Source organism: Chiloscyllium plagiosum, unplaced genomic scaffold, assembly GCF_037043375.1.
Source record: "Chiloscyllium plagiosum isolate Xiang-an unplaced genomic scaffold, Cpla_swu_hap1 HiC_scaffold_37, whole genome shotgun sequence".
In the NCBI taxonomy this organism is placed as follows: domain Eukaryota; kingdom Metazoa; phylum Chordata; class Chondrichthyes; order Orectolobiformes; family Hemiscylliidae; genus Chiloscyllium; species Chiloscyllium plagiosum.
This window is the reverse complement of record NW_028270175.1, coordinates 30,107,219-30,129,561: the sequence shown is the minus strand read 5'-3', so window position 1 is coordinate 30,129,561 and position 22,343 is coordinate 30,107,219. Positions and strand designations below refer to the sequence as shown.

The following is a 22,343-nucleotide window of genomic DNA, read 5'->3' as shown; positions in this document are numbered from 1 at the left end:
CCCAGTTCTGTCACACTAATTGCAACACAAAACTGAAAAAAATTATAGTCTGGTCGCCTGAGCTTTTGCCGTTAAGCAACATTTAATTTTAGTGTCCCCAGTGCTCTCCTTCCTGTCCCATTGTCATTAAATTTTATCTTTGTGTGAGAATGCTTTAAATTACTCCTGCTGTAGTATGTCAAATTAATATTCAAATCAGAAGGACTGATCCAGTGGTTTAGGATTTAAGTAATTCTCTCAATTATTTGCTAACCCCCATTGACAAGATTATGGGGGAGTTGTGGATGGGGACAATGGGGAATGGGGTGAGAATAGGGTGATCTTGGTGTCCCTGATACTGGTGAATCCCTGAGGTGGAGTGTGAAGAAATTTCCAACACGATATAATTTAACTGCAGTTTTTCTGTCGTGCTGCATGGGTCTAGTTTATAAATGATTTAGGAAAGAAACTTGTTTCAGAAATGTTCAGCTCTTCCTGGTTGCCTTATGTAAACTTAGTCAACCAGGGCTGAGCATGTACTGTTCAAGTCCATTCACCACATTGCCTCATCTGAACTCAACACTGTTAGACAGCAAAATACTCGGATGTCAGAAACCTGAAATCATAACAGAAAGTGATGGTAATATTTGCTGTACAGCTCTTCCAATCAAGTCTGTCTTGTTACCATAAAGGGCAGACCATTTTGAGACTGCTGTGCATTCTTTACTGTAACGTTATAATCGTGATCCCAATATGAATGGGCTGCTACACAATGATTCGCCCATTATATTAGCATTTCATCTATATATTGTGTCCATATCACCAGTGAATCAGCAAATGATTGTGCAGAAAGCAAATACCAGTAACAGCATGGACCCAACAAAATAGCCCATTTCAATCTGTTCCAATCATTTTATCACAGCTATTGACTGAAGCATTGTTGGAAAACTGCTTATTCAAGCCAATCAGTCTTTGGAGTCTGAACATTAACTCTGTTTTTCGCTCCACTGATGCTGCCAGACCTGCTGAGTTTCTCCAGTGTTTTATTTTGGAGTCCAGCGACGTTTGCTTTTGTGCATGGGCACTCTTGTGGTGCAGTGGTAGTGTCCCTGTCTCTGGGCCAGAAGGTCTGGGCTCAAGTCCTGGAGGAATGTCACCACATATACAGGTTGTTTTTTTTTTTGCAAACATAACTTTAAATGAACTGTTCTTGTATTAAAGACTGGATTTGAGCAGCATACTGTTGGGAGACTAAACAGCCTTCAAAAGCCTTACTATAAAACAAAACACAAGCATAGATAAATAATTCATCTGTAGGCTACAGCAGTCATGAAGACTGGGATAAGCAGACACCTGTAGTACTGGAAAGGCAAAATGTTACAGGTAGACGATCCTTTATCCGAAATGCTCGGGATCAGCTGTTTTTGGAATTTGGAATTTTTCAGTTTTCAGGATAAGTGACAGTTTAATGGTGAAATTTTTTAAAATCTTACTGGAGGAGCAGACTTCAAAGTAAGAACGTGCTTGGCCACACCCCCCCCAGTCTCATCTGAGTGACACACATCGAGTGGATTAACTGTTTGCTCGCCAAACAAACTTGTTAATGAGAAAAAAAACTTCGCAATCTTCGGATTTCGGAGTTTTTCGGTTCTTGGATGTTCGGATAAAGGATCTTCTACCCGTACCACTTTTTTCAGGGAAATACAAATCCTAAGGGTTTTCCAAAGTGAAAGAAATCCCAATTTCTGGATTTAAAAAGTGGCCATGGTTTTAGCAGACCAGAGGGTTTCTCTCTCATTTGAGAGAGAGAGAGGGAGAGAGATGACTGGTGTTTTAACCTGAGGGTCACCATGTCTCAGATGAGGGAGAGGTTGAGAAGAGGAATCCTTTGTGATAGTCTCAGCTCGTACGAGAATTGAACCCACCCTGATGACATCACTCCTCGTCACAAACCATCCTGCCATCTGAGCTTGACCAACCCACTAAATGTAAGCAAAACCAAGATTCTGGAATGTTCTGTAAATCTTGCACTTTGCTCTGCACTTTTCATCATCTCTGTGTTGGTTTTTAATATCTGGTTAGTGGCTGTTGAATGGAATTGCCAGTGGTAATGGAAAAGACCTATCAAGGAACGGAGATTTGTTTAACTGGCCAGAGATGCTCTATTAAAGCTGGTTATGCAAAGTCAAGCTGATGGTCTGATTAAACAATTATCTAGTTGCTACTTTATTCCTAGTTTCGAGCACTCTTTGTAATTAGAGGGTGGAGAGAATATCTAGATGTTCTCTGGCCTTTTTGAACATGAAGCAAATGATTGTGGTGAGACATTCTTTTTGCTTTGGGATAATCTGGACATTTAGACAATGATATTGTATTACTTCCTCCTCCTTTATTCAGGCCAAAAGAACATTTTGGTGACGTGTTTGCTTGTTTGCCAAGGGATGCTTTGGGTTGGGACCAATCAAGGAATCTTGATCGCTTTACCAGTACCAAAACTGGAGGGAATTCCAAAAGTAACAGGTAAAAGCTTTGATATCGCTCATCGTAGCTCTCTATGTTGCTCTTTGTCGCGTTTTTTGTAGTTTTGTTGCAAGAAAAGAACAAATATTGGTTGACATATTAATCAAGCTCCATATAGATAGGGGTAAATACATTGTGAGATAGTACCAGTTTGAATGAAGATGTGCAAAATAATACGTACATTTAAATTCAGCATGGTGTATAGGTTACCATGGCTTAGCAACTAACTGGTACTGAGATGTAGACAAGTTAAAAGGACTTGGAGATGTCTTGTATGTACAACGGAGGGTGCTGTTTTAAGTTAGCGGCTAACGTGTTGAGCAATGTGAATGAAGGTAAACTGTCCTTTAATCGGTTCTGTGCATGTCTGAAATTGCTTGTTAAGGCACTGTGTAGGGGGCTTTATTCTGTAATTAATCCATAGTATGTTTTGACTTATACTAAGAGTAGCATGACTCAACATTAGACCCTAGCCTGTTGGTGGTGTTTTTAATAAAGATGTCCCTGTCTTTGCATCAAGACCAAAACTGACATCCCTCCTTCAAGAACCACCCTTTGCTTGATTGGTCTGAGTAAAGGTGGTGACTCTGGGAGATGCTGGATTGGTGAGATTCTGCATTGTATTTACTATTAGTAGTGTTCCCAGTTACTATTCAGTTCTGTTTCTGTCTCCTGTGCAGGAAAGGGAATGATCTCACTGAATGCACATTGTGGTCCTGTGGAGTTTCTGATCCCTACCATTGGCTCTCTGGACTTGGACTTACTGAAGAGTGAGTCGACTGACGAAATGCCTCAATATCAGGAACTGAACAGCAAAGAGGATTCCTCATCCCAGGAATCCCTTCAGGATCAGCACAACCACATAGATAAGAAGCAAGGGATCTCGCTGTGTTACAATCTGCGCTCCACCTCCCACCTGCCCGGTCAGTTACTGTCAGCACGCAGCGGTGAGGCTCAGGCCAATGAGAACTCACTGGAGCACAGTGTTGAGGACGGTTCCATCTATGAGATAATCGATGACCCGGACGTGTGGGTTCGAAGCAGGTCTTCAGCCCGAGAAGTTGTCAGAAAAGAGAAAGTCAGCTCAGTTGCCATTGCATCTGGAGGCAGGGGCTACCAGAACTTTAGCAGGGACTTCAAGCCGACTGTTCACAACAGGAATGAAAACACGTTGCTGATTTGGCAGATTCCGCTGTCTTTGTAGAGTTCTGGCAGATATGCATTTGTGAAATGTGTCTACTGGAGATGCACTCTGTTAGCAGATTGCACCATGTTCAATTACCTGCAGTTTGAGAAGATTCCACTTCATAAACAGGGTTACATGCTCAATTAGCAAGAGGTTGTGCATCCCTTCCTTGGTTAGCATGAAGATTTAAAAGCATTCTCTACCATTATTGGTGACACAATTCACTTGTTGGAGTTCCCTTTTAAGGAGGGCTCCTAGCTCTGTAACTCTTCCTGCCCTGTATTTCTAGGTGTTGGGTGAATGGTGCATCGCACAGAAACAGGGAAAGAGTACGTTGTGCCATCGGTTTTGTCTTTTCTCACTCCCTTGCCCTTTTCCTAATTCTTTTGTTTCTTCCCCCTACATCACTAAAGGTGCCAGCCCTATGTTTGCTGCTTTGGAATATTAAAGGAATGTTGAAGTCATTCCTAAGTCACTTTATCTCCTCCTCACCTTCACTCTTCTCGCATGTTTCCACTCTTTCCCACCCCAGAAGACTGGGAAATGACTCCATGGGCGCTGGCAGCCCTTTGACTCTGTGCCCAAGCGGCCAATCTTTGTACAGGAACCTGGACGTTGAATGTCTTTAGGCTATTGGACTTTGGAGGGCACCAAAGCTGAACCTTCTCTGGGATCAACACATGTGCACTTTCCAGCAGGAATCACTGGAGGACAGTTGTGTCCCATCCCACTCTCTTCTCAGCCTGGGGATTCTGAAGTAATTCTTCCCACACCACTATTACATTCTGGCTGGTTGGCTTACAAATGAAATATGTGGAAGGACATGATCAGCTCTATCAGCCTTACGCAAAAATAATTGGGAGCAATGGGTTTTTGTGAAAATAAAGTTCTTTGGTGGCTGCAACTTGTAAGCTTGATAACTCAGCAATTCTGTTTCAATCATTTGTGTGTGTATTTAATTTGTGTAATAGTTCTATAGTTTGAAAACTGGTGCTAATAATCCTGGTCTTGCTTAGACACATACAAATCTTCAGGTTATAGAATACTCTAATTCATCTTAAAATGCTGTCTGTTTGTGATAAATAGCCTACCATTTAAGTATCAACAAGTTCTCATTGCAACTTTTGTATTAGTTTTGGTGAGGTTGCATACCATTTCTGATGGTCTTTTCTGATGGTCTCACCAGGGCATTCACCAACCTGTTTGAGAGGTTAGACAACTTTTTCAAGTCTTCTGCAGTGTTGTTCCATTACTGGTTTTGGGAAGCACAAAAACAGCTGAAACTTCCCTTTTGCTCTCATTCTCATAGAGTCATAGAGATGTACAGCATGGAAACAGACCCTTCAGTCCAACCCGTCCATGCCGAGCAGATATCCCAACCCAATCTAGTCCCACCTCCCAGTGCCCGGCCCATATTCCTCCAAACCCTTCCTATTCATGTACCCATCCAAATGCCTCTTAAATGTTGTAATTGTACCAGCCTCCACTACATCCTCTGGCAGCTCATTCCATACACGTACCACCCTCTGTGTGAAAAAGTTGCCCCTTCGGTCTCTTTTATATCTTTCCCCTCTCACCCTAAACCTATGCCCTCTTGTTCTGGACTCCCCGACCCCAGGGAAAAGACTTTGCCTATTTATCCTATCCATGCCCCTCATAATTTTGTAAACCTCTATAAGTTCACCCCTCAGCCTCTAACGCTCCAGGGAAAACAGCCCCAGCCTGTTCAGCCTCTCCCTGTATCTCAAATCCTCCAGCCCTGGCTGCATCCTTGTAAATCTATTCTGAACCCTTTCAAGTTTCACAACATCTTTCCAATAGGAAGGATACCAGAATTGCATGCAATATTCCAACAGTGGCCTAACCAATGTCCTGTACAGCCGCAAAATGACCTCCCAACTCCTGTACACAATACTCTGACCAATAAAGGAAAGTATACCAAACGCCGCCTTCACTATCCTATCTACCTGCGACTCCACTTTCAAGGAGCTATGAACCTGCACTCCAAGGTCTATTTGTTCAGCAACACTCCCTAGGACCTTACCATTAAGTGTATAAGTCCTGCTAAGATTTGCTTTCCCAAAATGCAGCACCTCGCATTTATCTGAATTAAACTCCATCTGCCACTTCTCAGCCCATTGGCCCATCTGGTCCAGATCCTGTTGTAATCTGAGGTAACCCTGTTCGCTGTCCACTACACCTCCAATTTTGGTGTCATCTGCAAACTTACTAGCTGTACCTCTTATGCTCACATCCAAATCATTTATGTAAATGACAGAAAGTAGAGGTCCAAGCACTGATCCTTGTGGCACTCCACAGGTCACAGGCCTCCAGTCTGAAAAACAACCCTTCACCACCACCCTCTGTCTTCTACCTTTGAGCCAGTTCTGTATCCAAATGGCTAGTTCTATTGAGACTTTCAGAATACCACAATATTTACTGGGCATAAAATTACAAGTTCCCAACAATGGGTACTGCCAAATATTCACCCTCTTTACGTGTAATGTCTGAAAACCAAAATTACTCAACTGACAAGAAAATGCAGCTGTTTTAAGAATGAAATACTGGGTCAGAAATCAAGATTTCCTCTCATTGTCTTTTCAAAACAAAGAAGAAAATTTATGTCTTCTTTGCTTTTCCCCCTTACGAGTGGATTTTGTGTATATCAGGGTAATTCTATACAGACTCCTTCACTTTCACACTAGCAGATATATTTGTATACTGTCTTTGAACCAGAATTTGATGAGGGAATGCTTGTATTTGTGGTGTTAAATACCTGTCCTTGTTGGGAATAGTTAAGATCTCCAAGAAGGGGAGTAGAGGAAGAATGTTGCCGATAATTAATGCTATAATTTGGGAATTCTTAGTCTGGTTTTCAGTTCATGTAACTGCAGAGAGCTACAGCCGAAGGAGACTGTCAATTTGCCTATTCTTTGTGCTAGCTCTTTGCAAATTACAGACTTGCCAAATTATGTAAATAGTGACTCTTTGAGAACCACAGCAATTGATACTTACTCAGGGTTCAAGATCCCCAAAACAGGAAGCCATTCTTGGGTACTAGACTTTACAATCTTCTATTTAAGGGTGATATTTCATTATTCTGTAAATCAAACACCATCACATATCCTCTTCTATCCTTCAAGCAACCGAGTAAGGGTCATAGGCGATTGTCTATGATACCATAACTTAGCCATGGATAACAATTCCAAAAACTAGTAAAACTCATTCAAATTGCTGCGCGGCGGGCAATCCCTGGGACTGCTATGATCTATCATTGGAAATTAAACTTTAAGATCATTAAAGATCTGCCACTTAGAATCTGAACCCTGATGGACTCTCGTGTTTATCCTAACAATGGAATTAGTCTAATTGGTGACGAGGAAGATTTATCTTTATTATTAGTCAACATCGAATTCCAAATTTTGAGGAAGTAACTAAAAAGATTTGAGGGCAGAGTGGTGGGCGTTGTTTACTCCATAGCAAGAGGAGTGGATAGGCTGGGGCTGTTTTCCATGAAGGGTCGGAGGCTGAGGGGTGACCTTATAAATGTTTATAAGGTCATGAGGGGCATGGATAGGGTTATAGGCAAGGTCTTTTCCCTGGGGTGAAGGAGTCCAGAACTAAAAGTCATAGGTTTCTGGTGAGAGGGGAAAGATTTGAAAGGGACCCTATGGGGGAAACTTTTTCACACAGGGAGCTGCCAGAGGAAGTGCTGGAAGCTGGTACAATTACAACATTTAAAAGGCATCTTGATGGGTGTATGAATAGGAAGGTTTAGAGGGATATGGGCCAGGTGCTGGCAAATGGGACTATATTAGGTTAGGATATCTGGTCGGCATGGACGAGTTGGACCGAAGGGTCTGTTTCCATGCTGTCCATCTCAGCCTCTGACATTAAAGCCTTTGATAAGGTTCCGCAAGGTAGGGTAACTAGTAGAGTTAGATCAGGTGGGATTCAGGGACACCTTGCCAATGGGATACAAAATTGGCTTGATAGTCAGAGACAGGGGTCGGTGGTGCAGGGTGGTTTTTCAGATTGGAGGCCTGTGACCAGCAGTGCTCCACAGGGATCAGTACTGGGTCCACTTTTGTATAAATGATTTGGATGCGAACTTAGGCATGGTTAGTAAATTTGTAGATGACACCAAAATTGGTGGTATAGTGGACAGTGAAGAAGATAATCTAATATTACGAAAAGGTCTTGATCAATTGGTCAATGGGCTGAGGAGTGGCAGATGGATTTTAATTTTGATAAATGCGAGATATTGAATTTTGAAAAAAACAAAAAAAATTAGTAGTAGGGCCCTGGGTAATGTTGTAGAACAGAGACACCTAGGGGTTCAGGTAGGTAGTACTTTGAAATTTGCAAGGCATGTAGACAGGGTGGGTAAGAAAATGTTTTGCATGCTTGCCTTCATTGCTCAGACCATTGAGATTAAGAATTGGGACATCATGTTGAGGTTGTTGAGGACATGTCCCCATCTCTGGGGCCATGAGGTCCAGGTTCAAGTCCTACCTGCGCTGGAGCTGTATCATGAAATGTACAAGTTCCCAACCAACAGTGGTGATTGATATGTGACCACGTTCTTTGTTCTCTTGCATACTGATGACCCTACTCTGAGGTCAAGTTGAAAACGATTGAGTTGATCAGTGGGCCGACACATATACCTTAGCTGTTGATTGTTACACTCATTCGTATGAAATGTCTGGGACATACAATACTGTATTGTATGAGCTGCAGGGTTACAGAAGTGTTTGTCACTGCTTTGCAGGGCATAGTCTTTCACCATTATCCATCAACAACTGCTGAGAGCGAACTATGGCATATCTTTGGGCTCTTATGTTGGAAATAACAATGTGCGATAAAAAGTGAATTCATAGAAAAAATGCAGTGTGGTCAATCCAACAATTTAAGCGATGTCTTGGCCTGTTAGAACAACAATGCTTTGTGACCCCAGCTGCTTAAGTGGCTAAACAAAGTGCTGCTTTTTGTTCAGAGTGAACCTGACTTTTTAAATCAGTATGACGTGTGTGAATTATTCAGTAGTGCATTGGCTGGTGTCTTTGGCTTAGTTTAGTGTTAATTACTAGCTTTTTCTCAAGCCTCATGACACTGTGCAGTGTATTATGTGAGAGCCAGTCTTGGAAACAGTACAAAAGACTGATGAGTCCATGACTTTGCAAGTAATTTATGCTCTCAAAGATGCTTCCAAGAAGTTAAGTAGTGACCAAGAATAAACTGAGTAGAATCACCAGTTCCATTTTGTAACCTGTTCTGTGAATATAATGATATAAGAAATGAGAGTAAGAATAGAACACGCATCCCCTGAAGCATGTCATAGAGATGTACAGCACGGAAACAGACCCTTGGGTCCAACCTGTCCATGCCAACCAGATATCCCAACCCAATCTAGTCCCACCTCCCAGCGCCCGGCCCATATCCCTCCAAACTCTTCCTATCCAAATGCCTCTTAAATGTTGCAATTGTACCAGCCTCCATCACTTCCTCTGGCAGCTCATTCCATTCACATACCACCCTCTGCGTGAAAAAGTTGTCCCTTAGATCTCTTTTATAGCTTTCCCCTCTCACCCTAAGCCTATGCCCTCTAGTTCTGGACTCCCCGACCCCAGGGAAAAGACTTTGCCTATTTATCCTATCCATGCCCCTCATAATTTTGTAAACCTCTACAAGGTCACCCCTCAGCCTCCGACGCTCCAGAGAAAACAGCCCCAGCCTGTTCAGCGTCTCCCTGTATCTCAAATCCTCCAGCCCTGGCTGCATCCTTGTAAATCTTTTCTGAACCCTTTCAAGTTTCACAACATCTTTCCGATAAGAAGGATACCAGAATTGCATGCAATATTCCAACAGTGGCCTAACCAATGTCCTGTACAGCTGCAACATGACCTCCCAACTCCTGTACTCAATACTCTGACCAATAAAGGAAAGCGTACCAAACGCCGCCTTCACTATCCTATCTACCTGCGACTCCACTTTCAAGGAGCTATGAACCTGCACTCCAAGGTCTCTTTGTTCAGCAACACTCCCTAGGACCTTACCATTAAGTGTATAAGTCCTGCTAAGATTTGCTTTCCCAAAATGCAGCACCTCACATTTATCAAAATTAAACTCCATCTGCCACTTCTCAGCCCATTGGCCCATCTGATCAAGATCCTGTTGTAATCTGAGGTAATCTTCGCTGTCTACTACACCTCCAATTTTAGTGTCATCTACAAATTTACCTCTTATGCTCACATCCAAATCATTTATGTAAATGACAAAAAGTAGAGGACCCAGCACCGATCCTTGTGGCACTCCACTGGTCCCAGGCCTCCAGTCTGAAAAACAACCCTCCACCACCACCTTCTGTCTTCTACCTTTGAGCCAGGTCTGTATCCAAATGGCTAGTTCCCCCTGTATTCCATGAGATCTAACCTTGCTAATCAGTCTCCCATGTGGAATCTTATCGAATGCCTTACTGAAGTCCATATAGATCACATCTACTGCTCTGCCCTCAATCTTCTTTGTTACTTCTTCAAAAACTCAATCAAGTTTGTGAGACATGATTTCCCATGCACAAAGCCATGTTGACTATCCCTAATCAGTCCCTGCCTTTTCAAATACATGTACATCCTGTCCCTCAGGATTCCCTCCAACAACTTGCCCACCACTGAGATCAGGCTGACCGGTCTATAGTTCCCTGGCTTGACTTTACCGCCCTTCTTAAACAGTGGCACCACGTTTGCCAACCTCCAGTCTTCCAGCACCTTATCTGTGACTTTCGATGATACAAATATTTCAGCAAGAGGCCCAACAATCACGTCTCTAGCTTCCTACAGAGTTCTCGGGTGCACCTGATTAGGTGTCCAGCTGTCCCTTTACCTGCGAACATCTGCCCCCAATCAGCTTTCGAAAGTTCTTGCCTAATACTGTCAAAATTGGCCTTTCTCCAATTTAGAACTTCAACTTTTAGATCTGGTCTATCCTTTTCAATCACGATTTTAAATCAAATAGAATTATGGTTGCTGGCCCCAAAGTGCTCTCCATTGACACCTCAGTCACCTGCCCTGGCCTATTTCCCAAGAGTAGGTCAAGTTTTGCACCTTCTCTAGTAGGTACATTCCCAAACTGAATCAGAAAATTGTCTTGTACGTACTTAAGAATTCCTCTCCATCTCAACCTTTAACACTATGGCAGTCCCAGTTGATGTTAGGAAATTTAAAACCCCCAGCATAACTACCCTATTATTCTTACAGATAGCTGAGATCTCCTTACAAGTTTGTTTCTCAATTTCCCTCTGACTATTAGGGGGTCTATAATACAATCCCAATAAGGTGATCATCCCTTTCTTATTTCTCAGTTCCACCCAAATAACATCCCTAGGTGTATTTCTGGGAATATCCTCCCTCAGCACAGCTGTAATGCTATCCCTTATCAAAAATGCCACTCCCCCTCCTCTCTTGCTCCCTTTCTATCCTTCCTGTAGCATTTGTATCCTGGAACATTAAGCTGCCAGTCCTGCCCATCCCTGAGCCATGTTTCTGTAATTGCTATGATATCCCAGTCCCATGTTCCTAACCATGCCCTGAGTTTATCTGCCTTCCCTGTTAGGCCCTTTGCATTGAAATAAATGCAGTTTGATTTATTAGTCCTACCTTGTCCCTGCCTGTCCTGACTGTTTGTTTGATTCACTTCTGTTCTCAACTGTATCAGTCTCAGTTGATTTCTTTCCTCATTATCTCCCTGGGTCCTGGTCCCACCAACCCCTCCCCTCCCTTGGGAGGATTTAAACCTTACTAGTTTAAGGAGTTCTAGCAAATTTCCTTGCCAATATATTAGTCCCCTTCCAATTTAGGTGCAATCCGTCCTTCTTGTAAAGGTCACTTCTCCCCCAAAGGTGATTCCAGTGATCCAAAGATGTGAATCGTTCTCCCATACACTCGCTCCTCAGCCATGCATCCATCTGCTCTATCCTCCTATTCCTGCCCTCACTAGGTCGTAGCACTGGGAGTAATCCAGATATTACTACCCTTGTGAACCTCATTTTAAAATTTCTGCCAAACTCTGTAATTTCCCTTCAGAGTCTCAACCTTTTCCCTTCCAATGTCTTTGGTTCCAATGTGGACAATGACCTCTTGCTGGCCCCTCTCCCCCTTGAGAACATTCTGCACCCTCTCTGAGACATCCTTGATCCTGGCATCAGGGAAGCAACACACCATTCTGCTTTTTCTCTGCTGGCCACAGAAATGTCTGTCTGTACCTCGGACTACAGAATCCCCTAACACAATTGATCTCTTGGAAGCCGACATACCCCTCGTTGCATTCGAGCCAGTCTCAATACCAGAAGCTTGGCTGTTCATGCTACGTTCGCCTGAGAATCCATCGCCCCCTACATTTTCCAAAACAGCTTACCTGTTTGAAATGAGTATATCAACAAAAGACTCCTGCCCTAGGTGCCTACCTCTCTTACCCTTCCTGGAGCTAACCCATCTGTGACAGTATCTGTGACTTTCCCCACTTCCTATAACTGCCATCCATCACATACTGTTGCTGTTGCAAATTCTTCATCGCTTCTATCTGTCTCTCCAATCGATCCACTCGATCTGATAAGATTCGCATCCAACAGCATTTATGGCAAATATAATCCACAGTAACCCTTAAACTCTCTTTAAACTCCCACATCTGACAAGAAGTACATATCACTGCAAAGCCATTTTTGCTCCTTCACAATCAGACCCAGAAAATAACACCGTCTTAATCCTCTACAGGTTAAATTAATAGCTATGGCTTATATTTTAAGTTTAATCAAGAGACTTATCTCCAAAAACATATAATCAAGAAATAATCCACTGTACTCACTTATACAGCCTTTCTCTTGGGCAGACTTAAAACAAGTCTTGTCATTCAAGATATTTCTCATCAGTTTCAGAGATGGTATTACGCACCTGTGGAAGCAAGTAAGACTGGAACCCAGTACTCCAGGTCCAGACGTATGAACGCTACCACTGCACGTAAGTTCAAGGCTGGTCTACCGCAGGACTTCCAACTGTGGTTTTAATAGACTTCTTAAAAAAAAAATGCTTGGATACACATCCCTGCCTTCTATTACCAGGATAGTTTTGCCTCACGGGCCAGTAAGAGAGGGAGTTGTGCTGAATCCCAGCTTACCGATACTTCAGTTTCAGGATAACTGGAGCCAAATAGGCATTCGATGTCAAGGCTGTGCTGAGTATGACTGGGAAAGAGGAAGTGAACTGCAAGAAGCATTTGGGTTCTAAAAATGCAATGAAATATTAGGAGAATTTGTCAACCCCGTGTCTATGTATTTGGTTGAAAACATCCCACGTTTACCAGATGTTGAATCAAAATCGAGGCTTGCCAAATTCTAAGTGCTTTTTCTGTTCAAAGAATGATTGGTGCTCGGAAAGCAAGGAAAGGCAGGTTGAAAGCTTGCAGCTGGAAATACATTACTTTTGTTTTCTCTCTATCTAGCCTTCAATAATAATGGATTGCATTTTCATACATTAGTACAATGAAATATTGTTGGCTATTTTCATGCAAAGCAATGCTATCCTAAGTGCATTTGTAGATTTGTTTTTGAACTAATAAGTGCAAATGGTTAGAATTCCCAAGCATTACTAACCCAAATCCAGTTTTTATTTCATTTGGATTTTATTCTTTATCCCTGACAATCTACAAGTGATTATAGAACTGCTTTCTTGTGAAATACTGTATTGGATACAAAGGCATTATGTAGTGAAGGGAAATTCTCCCTATTCAAATACTCTTAGACTGCATTTTTAGCCTCAACTGATGATTGATTTTTTTTTCCCAGTGAATTCATAAGCTTTTAACACTTCTGTAAATGATACTGGATTTTCTACAGTGAAGCCAGCCCCTTGTTGCCCTCCTCTATTTGAATCAATTTTCAGCACGTTGTGTGGTAATGAGGCAGGGGTATGGTTTGCACTTGATCAGCTTCATCTTGGCATGAATACCCTCCCATTATCAAAGATGAATAATTTTATGCCATTTTAGAAGTAAATTATGGGCAGAATGAGTGAAATTTCTTAACCGCTGGGATTTAGATCTACTCTCCATGTATGTATGGTTACTCATTTGTGTTGAAAGTTTTGAGATTTTTATGAAGATATGGTGATGGTGGGTGAGGTAATGATGAGGATTTAATTCTCCCCATTTTTTGACAACAGTACAATGTGGTACTGATCTATCGTGCTCAGCTATGAGGCTTCACACACAGGGATTGTCTGTACATTGTCAGATGTATTTATAAAATAAATGACCCTCCTTTCTGTTTGTAACTGGGTTTACTTGGGGACCACATTAATCCAATGTCAAGTAAACTGCCCATATTCTGTAGTAACTTTTATTTTGACAGTGTCAGTTTGGATTGTTCAATCCTGATATCTGCATTGCTAAACCTGCCTTCTCTATCCCACTGGTAGAAACACTGGAAATTTAGGGGCACTGTATTATAACCAGACACAGCTCACCTTCAACTTGTGTAATTTACCCTTTTGGTTTCTGTTGGTTGGTGCTGGTTCCCAATGTCCCCACCGATTGAAACATCACTATTCATTGAGGGAGGCATACTTCAACTGAATGAAACACTCTGGTCATTAATGCCAACTCTAAAGGTAATCAACTGAAAGAAAGCCATTAAGTTTGTCCACCAATAATTCAGTTGTGTAGTACGCCATCTGCTATCTTAGTACAGAACAGAAAAGCTGACCTCAGTTGCTACAGTACTAGTGATCTTCTATACCTCCAGCCAAGAGAAGTTACCATCAGTAACTGGTCACTGATTTTCAAAATCTAATTTGTTTTTGTGCATTATTGGAGGGGATCAGGAAGAGAGCACTTGGATCAATCATGATGTAATGAGGCTCAAGGGACTATGTGTCAACTCCGTGGCATCTGAGCTCTTAACCCACATTATTACCCTTTCCTGACAGAAATCCAACTGTAATAAAAACCGAAAGAACTGTGGAGGCTATAAATCAGAAACAAAAATTGGTGAAAAAGCTCGACAGGTCAGGCAGCATCTGTGGAGAGAAATTGGAGAGAACTGAGGAAGCATCGCTCACCCAAAGTGCTAACTTTGATTTCTCTCCACAAATGCTGCCAGACTTGCTGAGAAACCTATCCGTGTTGGGTTTGATGTTTTGAGATGAACTTCCCTGCCAAACACCAGCCCCACTTTTTTTGGGGGATCAAGTTTTGGAAATCCCTTGCCTTTTGTGTGACTCTGTCTGTGACGTCATGTTTGAAAAGCATTGTTGAGCTTTGCAATTATGTCCCCTTGGTCTGGTTTCATGGTTTCAAAAATATGAACAGTTAAGTGTTTGAGTGTGCCATTAAACTGATGAGGCACCAGGTTTGGCGACTGCATTATTGTTAGTAAATGGTGTTTGTTTTCAGATTGACCGTGATCTCATTGAATGACAGAGCTGGCTCAGTGACCTAGTGCTGTACCTAACTGTTACTCATATGCCTGTACCTGTACTTGAATTTGTGTTCAGGCCCATTACTTTTCAAATCATAAAAACCCAGTCTGTTCTGGTATTGCTACATAGATTGCAATTTGTTCTCTTTACCATGTGTCTATTCTTTGAAGCTGCCTAAATAAGTTAAGTCACCATCGTCCCAGAGCATCACAGAACTGATTCTGGTTTCTGGTTCATAGAATCCCTACAATGTGTGAAAGCAGGCCATTCAGCCCCTGGAATCCACACCGATCCTCCGAAGAGAGACCCACACCCCTACCCTTTCCCTGTAACCTTACATTTCCCATGGCTAATCACCCGCACACTATGGGCAATTTAACATGGCCGATCCACCTAACCGTTGGACTATGGGAGAAAACTGGAGCACCCGGAGGAAACCTGCATACACACAGGGAGAAGTGCAAACTCCACGCAGACAGTTGCCCAAGGATAGAATCGAATCCAGATTCCTGGTGCTGTGAGGCATTAGTGCTAGCCACTGTGGCACTCTTAAATATTCATTGCAAAATGCTTCAAAGCCATTTAGTTCTTTGATATTTGGACTTGCATGGGTGAGACACTAGCTCAGTTGGCTGGACAGCTGGTTCGTGATGCAGAGTGATACCAACAGCGTGGGTTCAGTTCCCATACTGCCTGAGGTAGTATGAAAGTTCTTCCTTTTCAACCTGTCCCCAGGTGAAGTATAGTGACCCTCACCACCAGTTGTCTCTCTCTCTAATAGGGTGAGCAGTTCTGTGATGCTCTGGGACGATGGTGACTTAACTTACTTAGGCAGTTTCAAATAGACACACGGTAAAGAGAACAAATTGCAATCTGTGTAGCAATACCAGAACAGACTGGGTTTTTATGATTTGAAAGGTAATTTTATAGAAGTTGTTATCATTTGCATGTAACTATGTAAATAATGTCATCATGGGGTCCAGATGATAAATCACTTCAGTGTTGCAATATTTAAACGTCTGAATTCTTTGAAGGTTATTTTTCTGTAATCGCACCCTTTCATTACATTCCACATAATAACACATTTCAGTGAGTCATGACCTGTCTAAAAATATATTTTGAATTTAAAAACCAGTTTAGAAGCATTTTAAAATGCTTGCCTATGAAAAGCTGACTGCAAAGAGGTGGAGAGTAAATTCTCTGCTTCAACTGCCCAGTTTAGGGCTGGTCTTTAAGGGGAGTGATCTGAAGATTAAACAAAAAGAAAACCGAAGAAGTGTGTGAATGCTGGAAATCGGAAACAAAAACAAAATCTTGCTGGAGAAACTTAGCATTAGCAGTTTCTGTGGAGAGAAAGCAGCATCAACGTTTCAGGTGCAGCTGATTTTCCTTCAGGGCAAGAGGGTCACTGGCTAGGCCAGTATTTACTGCCCATCCCTAATTACCTTGAAAAAGGAGGTGATGAGCTGGGGTTTTTGAGATGAAGGCACCTCTGTTAGGAAGCGAGTTCAAAGATTTTAGACTAAGCAATGGTGAAGAACAGCAATACATATCCAAATCAGAATGGTGAATGACTTGGAGAGAAACGTGCAGGTGGTGGTGTTTCACAGAATTCAGAATCACATCAGTGTGGAAACGGACCATTCAGCCCATCGAGTCCTTCAAAGAGCAGCCAACCTAGACCCTATTCGTGTAATCTTGTGTTTTCCATGGCTAATCCACCTAGCCTGCACATTCCTGGACACTATGGGCCAATTGAGCATGGCCAATCCACCTAACCTGCATATCTTCGGTCTGTAGGAGGTAACCCACACAGACACAGGGAGAATATGCAAACTCCACACAGACAGTCTGGTGGAATCAAACCCGCGTCCCTGGTCCTGAGAGGCAGCAGTGCTAATCACAGGGGCTGCACAGTGGCTCAATGTTTCAATGTATCTGCTGCCCTTGTCCAAGTGCTATCAAAGGAGCTTTGGTGGGTTACTGCAGTACATCTTATAGATGGTACAAACTGCTGCAATGTGGGTTGGTTACTGTGCACCAGTCCTTCCTTTTACCATGGCTCCCCATTTGAACTGCAGGAGTATAGAATAATTCAAACCATGTGAGTGAGAGAATGATGAAGATTAGAAGTTTGTTGCCAGCTTATTGCTTCAGGTCTGCTGTTACTTGTAATAGAATGGTACCTCAGTGTTACAGATTGAGTCGGAATAGATATAGGAATTTAAAATGTGAGGAATTGCAATGTTAGCAGCATAGGTTAGAAATATTGAGTGATGCTGAAACACACTCCTGACAGTGCAGAAGCAGGCCATTCAGCCCATCAAGTCTGAAGCGGCCCTCTGAAGGGCATCCCAGTCAGACCTACTCCTTATCTCTGCAACTCTGCATTTCCCATGGCTAACTATTCACCTAGTTTGAACATCCCTGGAGACTATGGGCAATTTAGCACAGCCAATCCACCTAACCTGAACATCTTTGGACTGTCGGAGGAAACAGGAGCACCCAGTGGAAACCCATGCAGACACAGGGGAGAATGTGCAAACTCCACACAGTCAGTCACCTGAGGGTGGAATCAAAGCCAAGTCCCTGGTGCCATGAGGCATCAGTAAGCCACCATGATGCTCATAACTACAGAAACACCATGCACTCCTTTATCAGCCGGCTCCCTAAGAGGAAGTGTAAATTAGTTTTTGCACTTTTTTGCATGTTCCAATAATATTCATAAAATGTGCAACCAACAATGCCTTGAAATGAGAATCCATAGACCATCCTGGTTATTATATACTTCTCTTGTAACTAGAAGATTTTCCTTTGACACTATTTGCACTCCTAGCTAATACTAGGGTGGCACAACGGTTAGCACTGCTGCCTCATAGCACTAGGGGTCCAGGTTTAGTTCCAGCCTTGGGTAACTGTGTAGAGGTTGCACGTTCTTCCTGTGTCTGTGTGGATTCCCGCCAGGTGCTCCCATTCCCTCCTATGGTCCAAAGATGTGCAGGTCAGGTGGATTGGCCATAGTGTCCAGAGATGTGCAGACCAGGTGGGTTAGCAATGGGAAATGCAGGGCTACAAGGCTGGATGCTCTTCAGAGGTTTGGTACAAACTTGATGGGCTGAATGATCTCTTTCAGTATTGTAGGTATTCTATGATGCTCAAAAGACTTTGGAATTGTCACAGGGACAGGATACTTTGTACGTATAACAGATACCGTGAATCCTGGAGCAGAGGTCAGACACCGACCCGGTGATTGGGAAGAGTTAAGGAAGCTTGTCAATGATGGTGGTGCTGAGTTTGTTTGAGTAGAGTAAATAGAGGTGAGCAAGATCTAGTATCTACCCTCTGCAAGGTATGAAATAACAACTCTGCTGTCGGGTTACTGATTGAATTAAATCTTTTGAATGGTTGAATGCTTCCTAACCAGTAAGCTTCAGCTTGGTGCCTGATGGAGGAAAACCACATTCATTTAGATTGCTTCTATCACTTACAGATAGTGTGATGGTGTTGAGAAAGGCATCTGGGAAAATGAAAATAGTTTAACCATCTGAATAAACATTTGAATCACTCTGTCTTCACTGAAGTCTTGATTGCTTGCAATGCTTCCTTTTTAAACATTTTAAGCCGAGTTCTACCTATCTATACAACAGCCATCACTTGTCAAATTTCTATTACTGGTTATTCAATAGGAGAGAATCCTCCTTCGTATCTTATGAAAAAATCTAAACAATTCACAAATTGCTCCCTTGCTGTTTTGCACAATTGGAAATTTCATTCGTTTCTGTTTTAATTTGTTACAGCTCCCTTGCTCCTCCTCCCCTGCCCCCCAAACCTTCCAAATGGCAGAGCCAATTGTTTGAGAAAAAAAGATTTTTATTTTCTGCATTGTTTTCAAATTAATTTGCCTTCCAGTGTCTGATTGTATAGCATCCCTGCAGTGTGGAAGCAGGCCATTTAGCCCCTACTGACCCTCTGAAAAGCATCCCAACCAGACCTCATAAACTTGCATTACCCATGGCTAACCTATCTAGCCTGCACATCTCTGGACACCATGGTCATTTAGCATGGCCAATCCACCTAACCTGCATGTCTTTGAATTGTGGGAGAATGTGCAAACTGCACACAGTCGCCCGAGGCTGGAATCAAACGTGCGTCCCTGGCACTGTGATGCAGCAATGCTAACCACTGAGCCACCCACTTCAGACTATCTAATCCACACAATAAAGCTTCCATATAATTTTAGGAGTTCTGCTGTATGTAAAGTCAATGCCATTTTCTCTTTCTATAATACAACGGAAGGCTACATTTCAGAAGTCCTTGGACCGTGCTGACCATGGCCAAGAAAAGCAGTAATTAAATTGCACGTCCAATTCTGACTTGTTCATTGGCTGAGCTGTTGTTCCTAACCAAAGTTCTTCCCTTAACTTTGTGCCATTTACAAGTTGCAGGCAAAATTTGCATTTCTCACCCTTTCCTAGTTTCTCTTGGGAACATGCCAGAGCACTGCCAAGTTGACTTGCTGGGGTCAGTGAAGAAAGACCTACTGTTCCGTTAAGTAGGATGTTCCAGGAATTTGATCTAGCAGCCATGATGGAGTATAGTTCTGAGTTGGGATGGTATGTCTTCGGAGCGGGAGCTTGCAATTAGTGGTGTTCCCGAGTATTTGCTGTCCGTAATGGGTGGTAGCGGTCAGGGATGTAGAATGCACTATTGGAACCCCATCAAGTTTCTGTGATGCATATTATAGACATTGCTCACTCTGGCCACAGTGAGCTGGTAGTGAGGATAGAGAATGCTTATAGTGGTGGATGGGTCCTAATTCAAATAGGCTGCTTTTATCCTGAGGACTGCTGAGCCTTCTGAGTGTTGTTAGAGCAGCACTCATCCAGGCAAGGAGAGTGTATTCAATCACACTACTGACATATGCCTTGTAGGTGGTTGAAAGACTTTGGGAGTTAGGTGAGCATCTAACCATAGAATACCCAGTATGTGATCTACTGTTCTAGCCACTATATTTGTGTGGCTGATCAAGTTCATTTTACTCTGTTAGTCCCCAGGCTGCTGATGTTGGGGGATTCAATTACAGTAAGGTCAAGGGGAGGTAGTTACATGTTCTCGTATTGGCATGGTTACTTGGCTGCCATTTGTGTGGGTGAGTATATTACCTGCCACTTATCAACCCAAGCCCAAATGGATGTCCAGATCATGCTGCATGCAAGCATAGTCTGCTTTATTGTTGGAAGATTTGTGAATGGAACAGAGTACTACATAATCCTCAGTGAAAATCTCCATTCATCTGGAAGAATGTTATGGATGAAACAGCTGGAGATGGTTGGACCTAAGACATTGCCCCCAGGAACTCCTGCAGGCATGTTCAGAACCAGAAACTATTTACCTCCAATAACTACAACCCTTTTGCTTTGTGTTAAATATGAATCCTTCTATCGGAGAGTTCTCCTTGGATTTTGTTTACTTCAATCCTCCAAGTTTCCATGAGGATTAACAACATCTCTAGGTCCTATATCTGTTGGAGCCTGTAAGAGTAAGGAGTGACTTGATTGAAACTTATAAGATCCTGAGAGGCATTTATAGAGTGTGTGTTGAAAGAATGTTTACTCTTGTGGAAAACTCTAGGATGAAAGATATCCCACTTAAAATGGAGATTAGGAGAATTCTTACGGGGTTGCGAATCTTTGGAACTCTTCATGAGAAGTTGGAAACAGAAGCTTTGAATATTTTTAAGACAGAGAGAGACAGATTCTCGCTGGGCAATAGAGTGAAAGGTTATTAGATCTAGTTGGGAATGTGGAGTAATCAGATTAGCCATGAACTTATCGAATGGTAGAGCAGGTTTGAGGGGCTGAGCCGTCTTATCAAGCTCTTAATTTGTACGTTCATATGTCCTCACTTCAACATAATGTTTAATAAAACCTAGATGATTACAGTGCATTGAAGTTAACAAGTTTGCAGTTGTATACAGAGCTAACAAAACCAGTACGACCTAATGAGCCAAAACAAGCTTCGTCCAAATTTGAGTTCAAACTACTGTATTCCAATTAGGCCTTGCACTTGACATCTGTTTTGCTGTATCTATGGATAATGATTCAATATGTGTTTCAGACCAAAACACAATATTACCTTTTTTAGTTTAAGTGTTTTGCTTAGATAATTGTGTTTATTTTTTGTTGTGTTGTACTGAAATTTAGAGTGAATCTGTCTCAGACCACACATTCATCATTTTATATTTCTCAAGCTTTGTGGAATAAACTCTTACTGTATTAAGTTGACCTTCTATGAACCCCATTACTCTAGTTCTCTTGTTTCTTTCTCGGATTTTTTTTTCATTAATGGAATGCCGTTGCCCAGATTTTTCACTGGGCGAAAGTCAGTACTGCAGATACTGGAGATCAGAGTCAAGATTAGAGTGGTATTGGAAAAGCACAGCAGGTCAGGCAGCATTTGAGGAACAGGAAAATCGACGTTTCGGGCAAAACGTCTTGCAAGGATGCCTACCTTGAAGAAGTTCTCCTCCTCTCTCTGCAAGGATTTCAGCAAGTCTCTGTTTCACTTCAACCCCCAGGTCATCTCCTCTGCCCTGAAGCTCTTGAGCCACATTCTGAAACAGACTTGCTACTACAGCCACATCTGCTTCAATTCCTCGGATGCTGCCTGACCTGCTGTGCTTTTCCAGATTTTTCAGCGGTCAGACTGTCTTTATCCCAGCGTAGATGGCAGATGTGTATGAGAATGCTGTGGAATTTCCCTGCGCCCCAGAACCTTCTGAAAGTTCCCACTTACACTGAGGGTTCTGAAGAAATCAAGTCATTCTTCAGGAAAAGTTGGCCTGTTAAGTAAATGGTGTAACATCTAGGTAACTAGTCAATAGGCCCCATGCTTACATCGCACACCCTCAGACATTGATCAAATATCTCCCCTCTCAGCCACTGGAACAGAACACCACAGACCTGACACCCACCCTCTCTACATCCCTGCTGAGCCTGATTTTTCTTTTCCCACCTACACCAACCCACTATAAACATGCATCGCTTAAGAAGCCCTCTGGTATCCTACCCATTTGGCACCTACCATCCTGCCCCTTACCCAGCTGGCACCCTAGTTACCTGCAAACCTGTCCTCCACCCCTCCATACATCTGGTAGCCTATCTCTGATGACCTAAATCACACTTAAAGATTAT

The 22,343-nt window shown here is 42.5% G+C and overlaps 1 protein-coding gene across 4 annotated transcripts in view; it reads left to right on the top strand.

Annotated features, from left to right (window-relative positions):
* LOC122540092 (rho guanine nucleotide exchange factor 10-like protein) overlaps positions 1–4,609 on the top strand; it is a 209,123-nt gene extending 204,514 nt beyond the window's left edge. For all 4 annotated transcript variants that reach the window (XM_087980555.1, XM_087980556.1, XM_087980557.1 and 1 more), the window contains 2 exons: positions 2,377–2,499; positions 3,180–4,609. In XM_087980555.1, coding sequence (XP_087836681.1) covers positions 2,377–2,499; positions 3,180–3,703 — 647 coding nt within the window. In that variant the 3' untranslated portion in view covers positions 3,704–4,609. The remainder of the gene's footprint in view (positions 1–2,376; positions 2,500–3,179) is intronic.
* Positions 4,610–22,343: the final 17,734 nt, after the last annotated feature.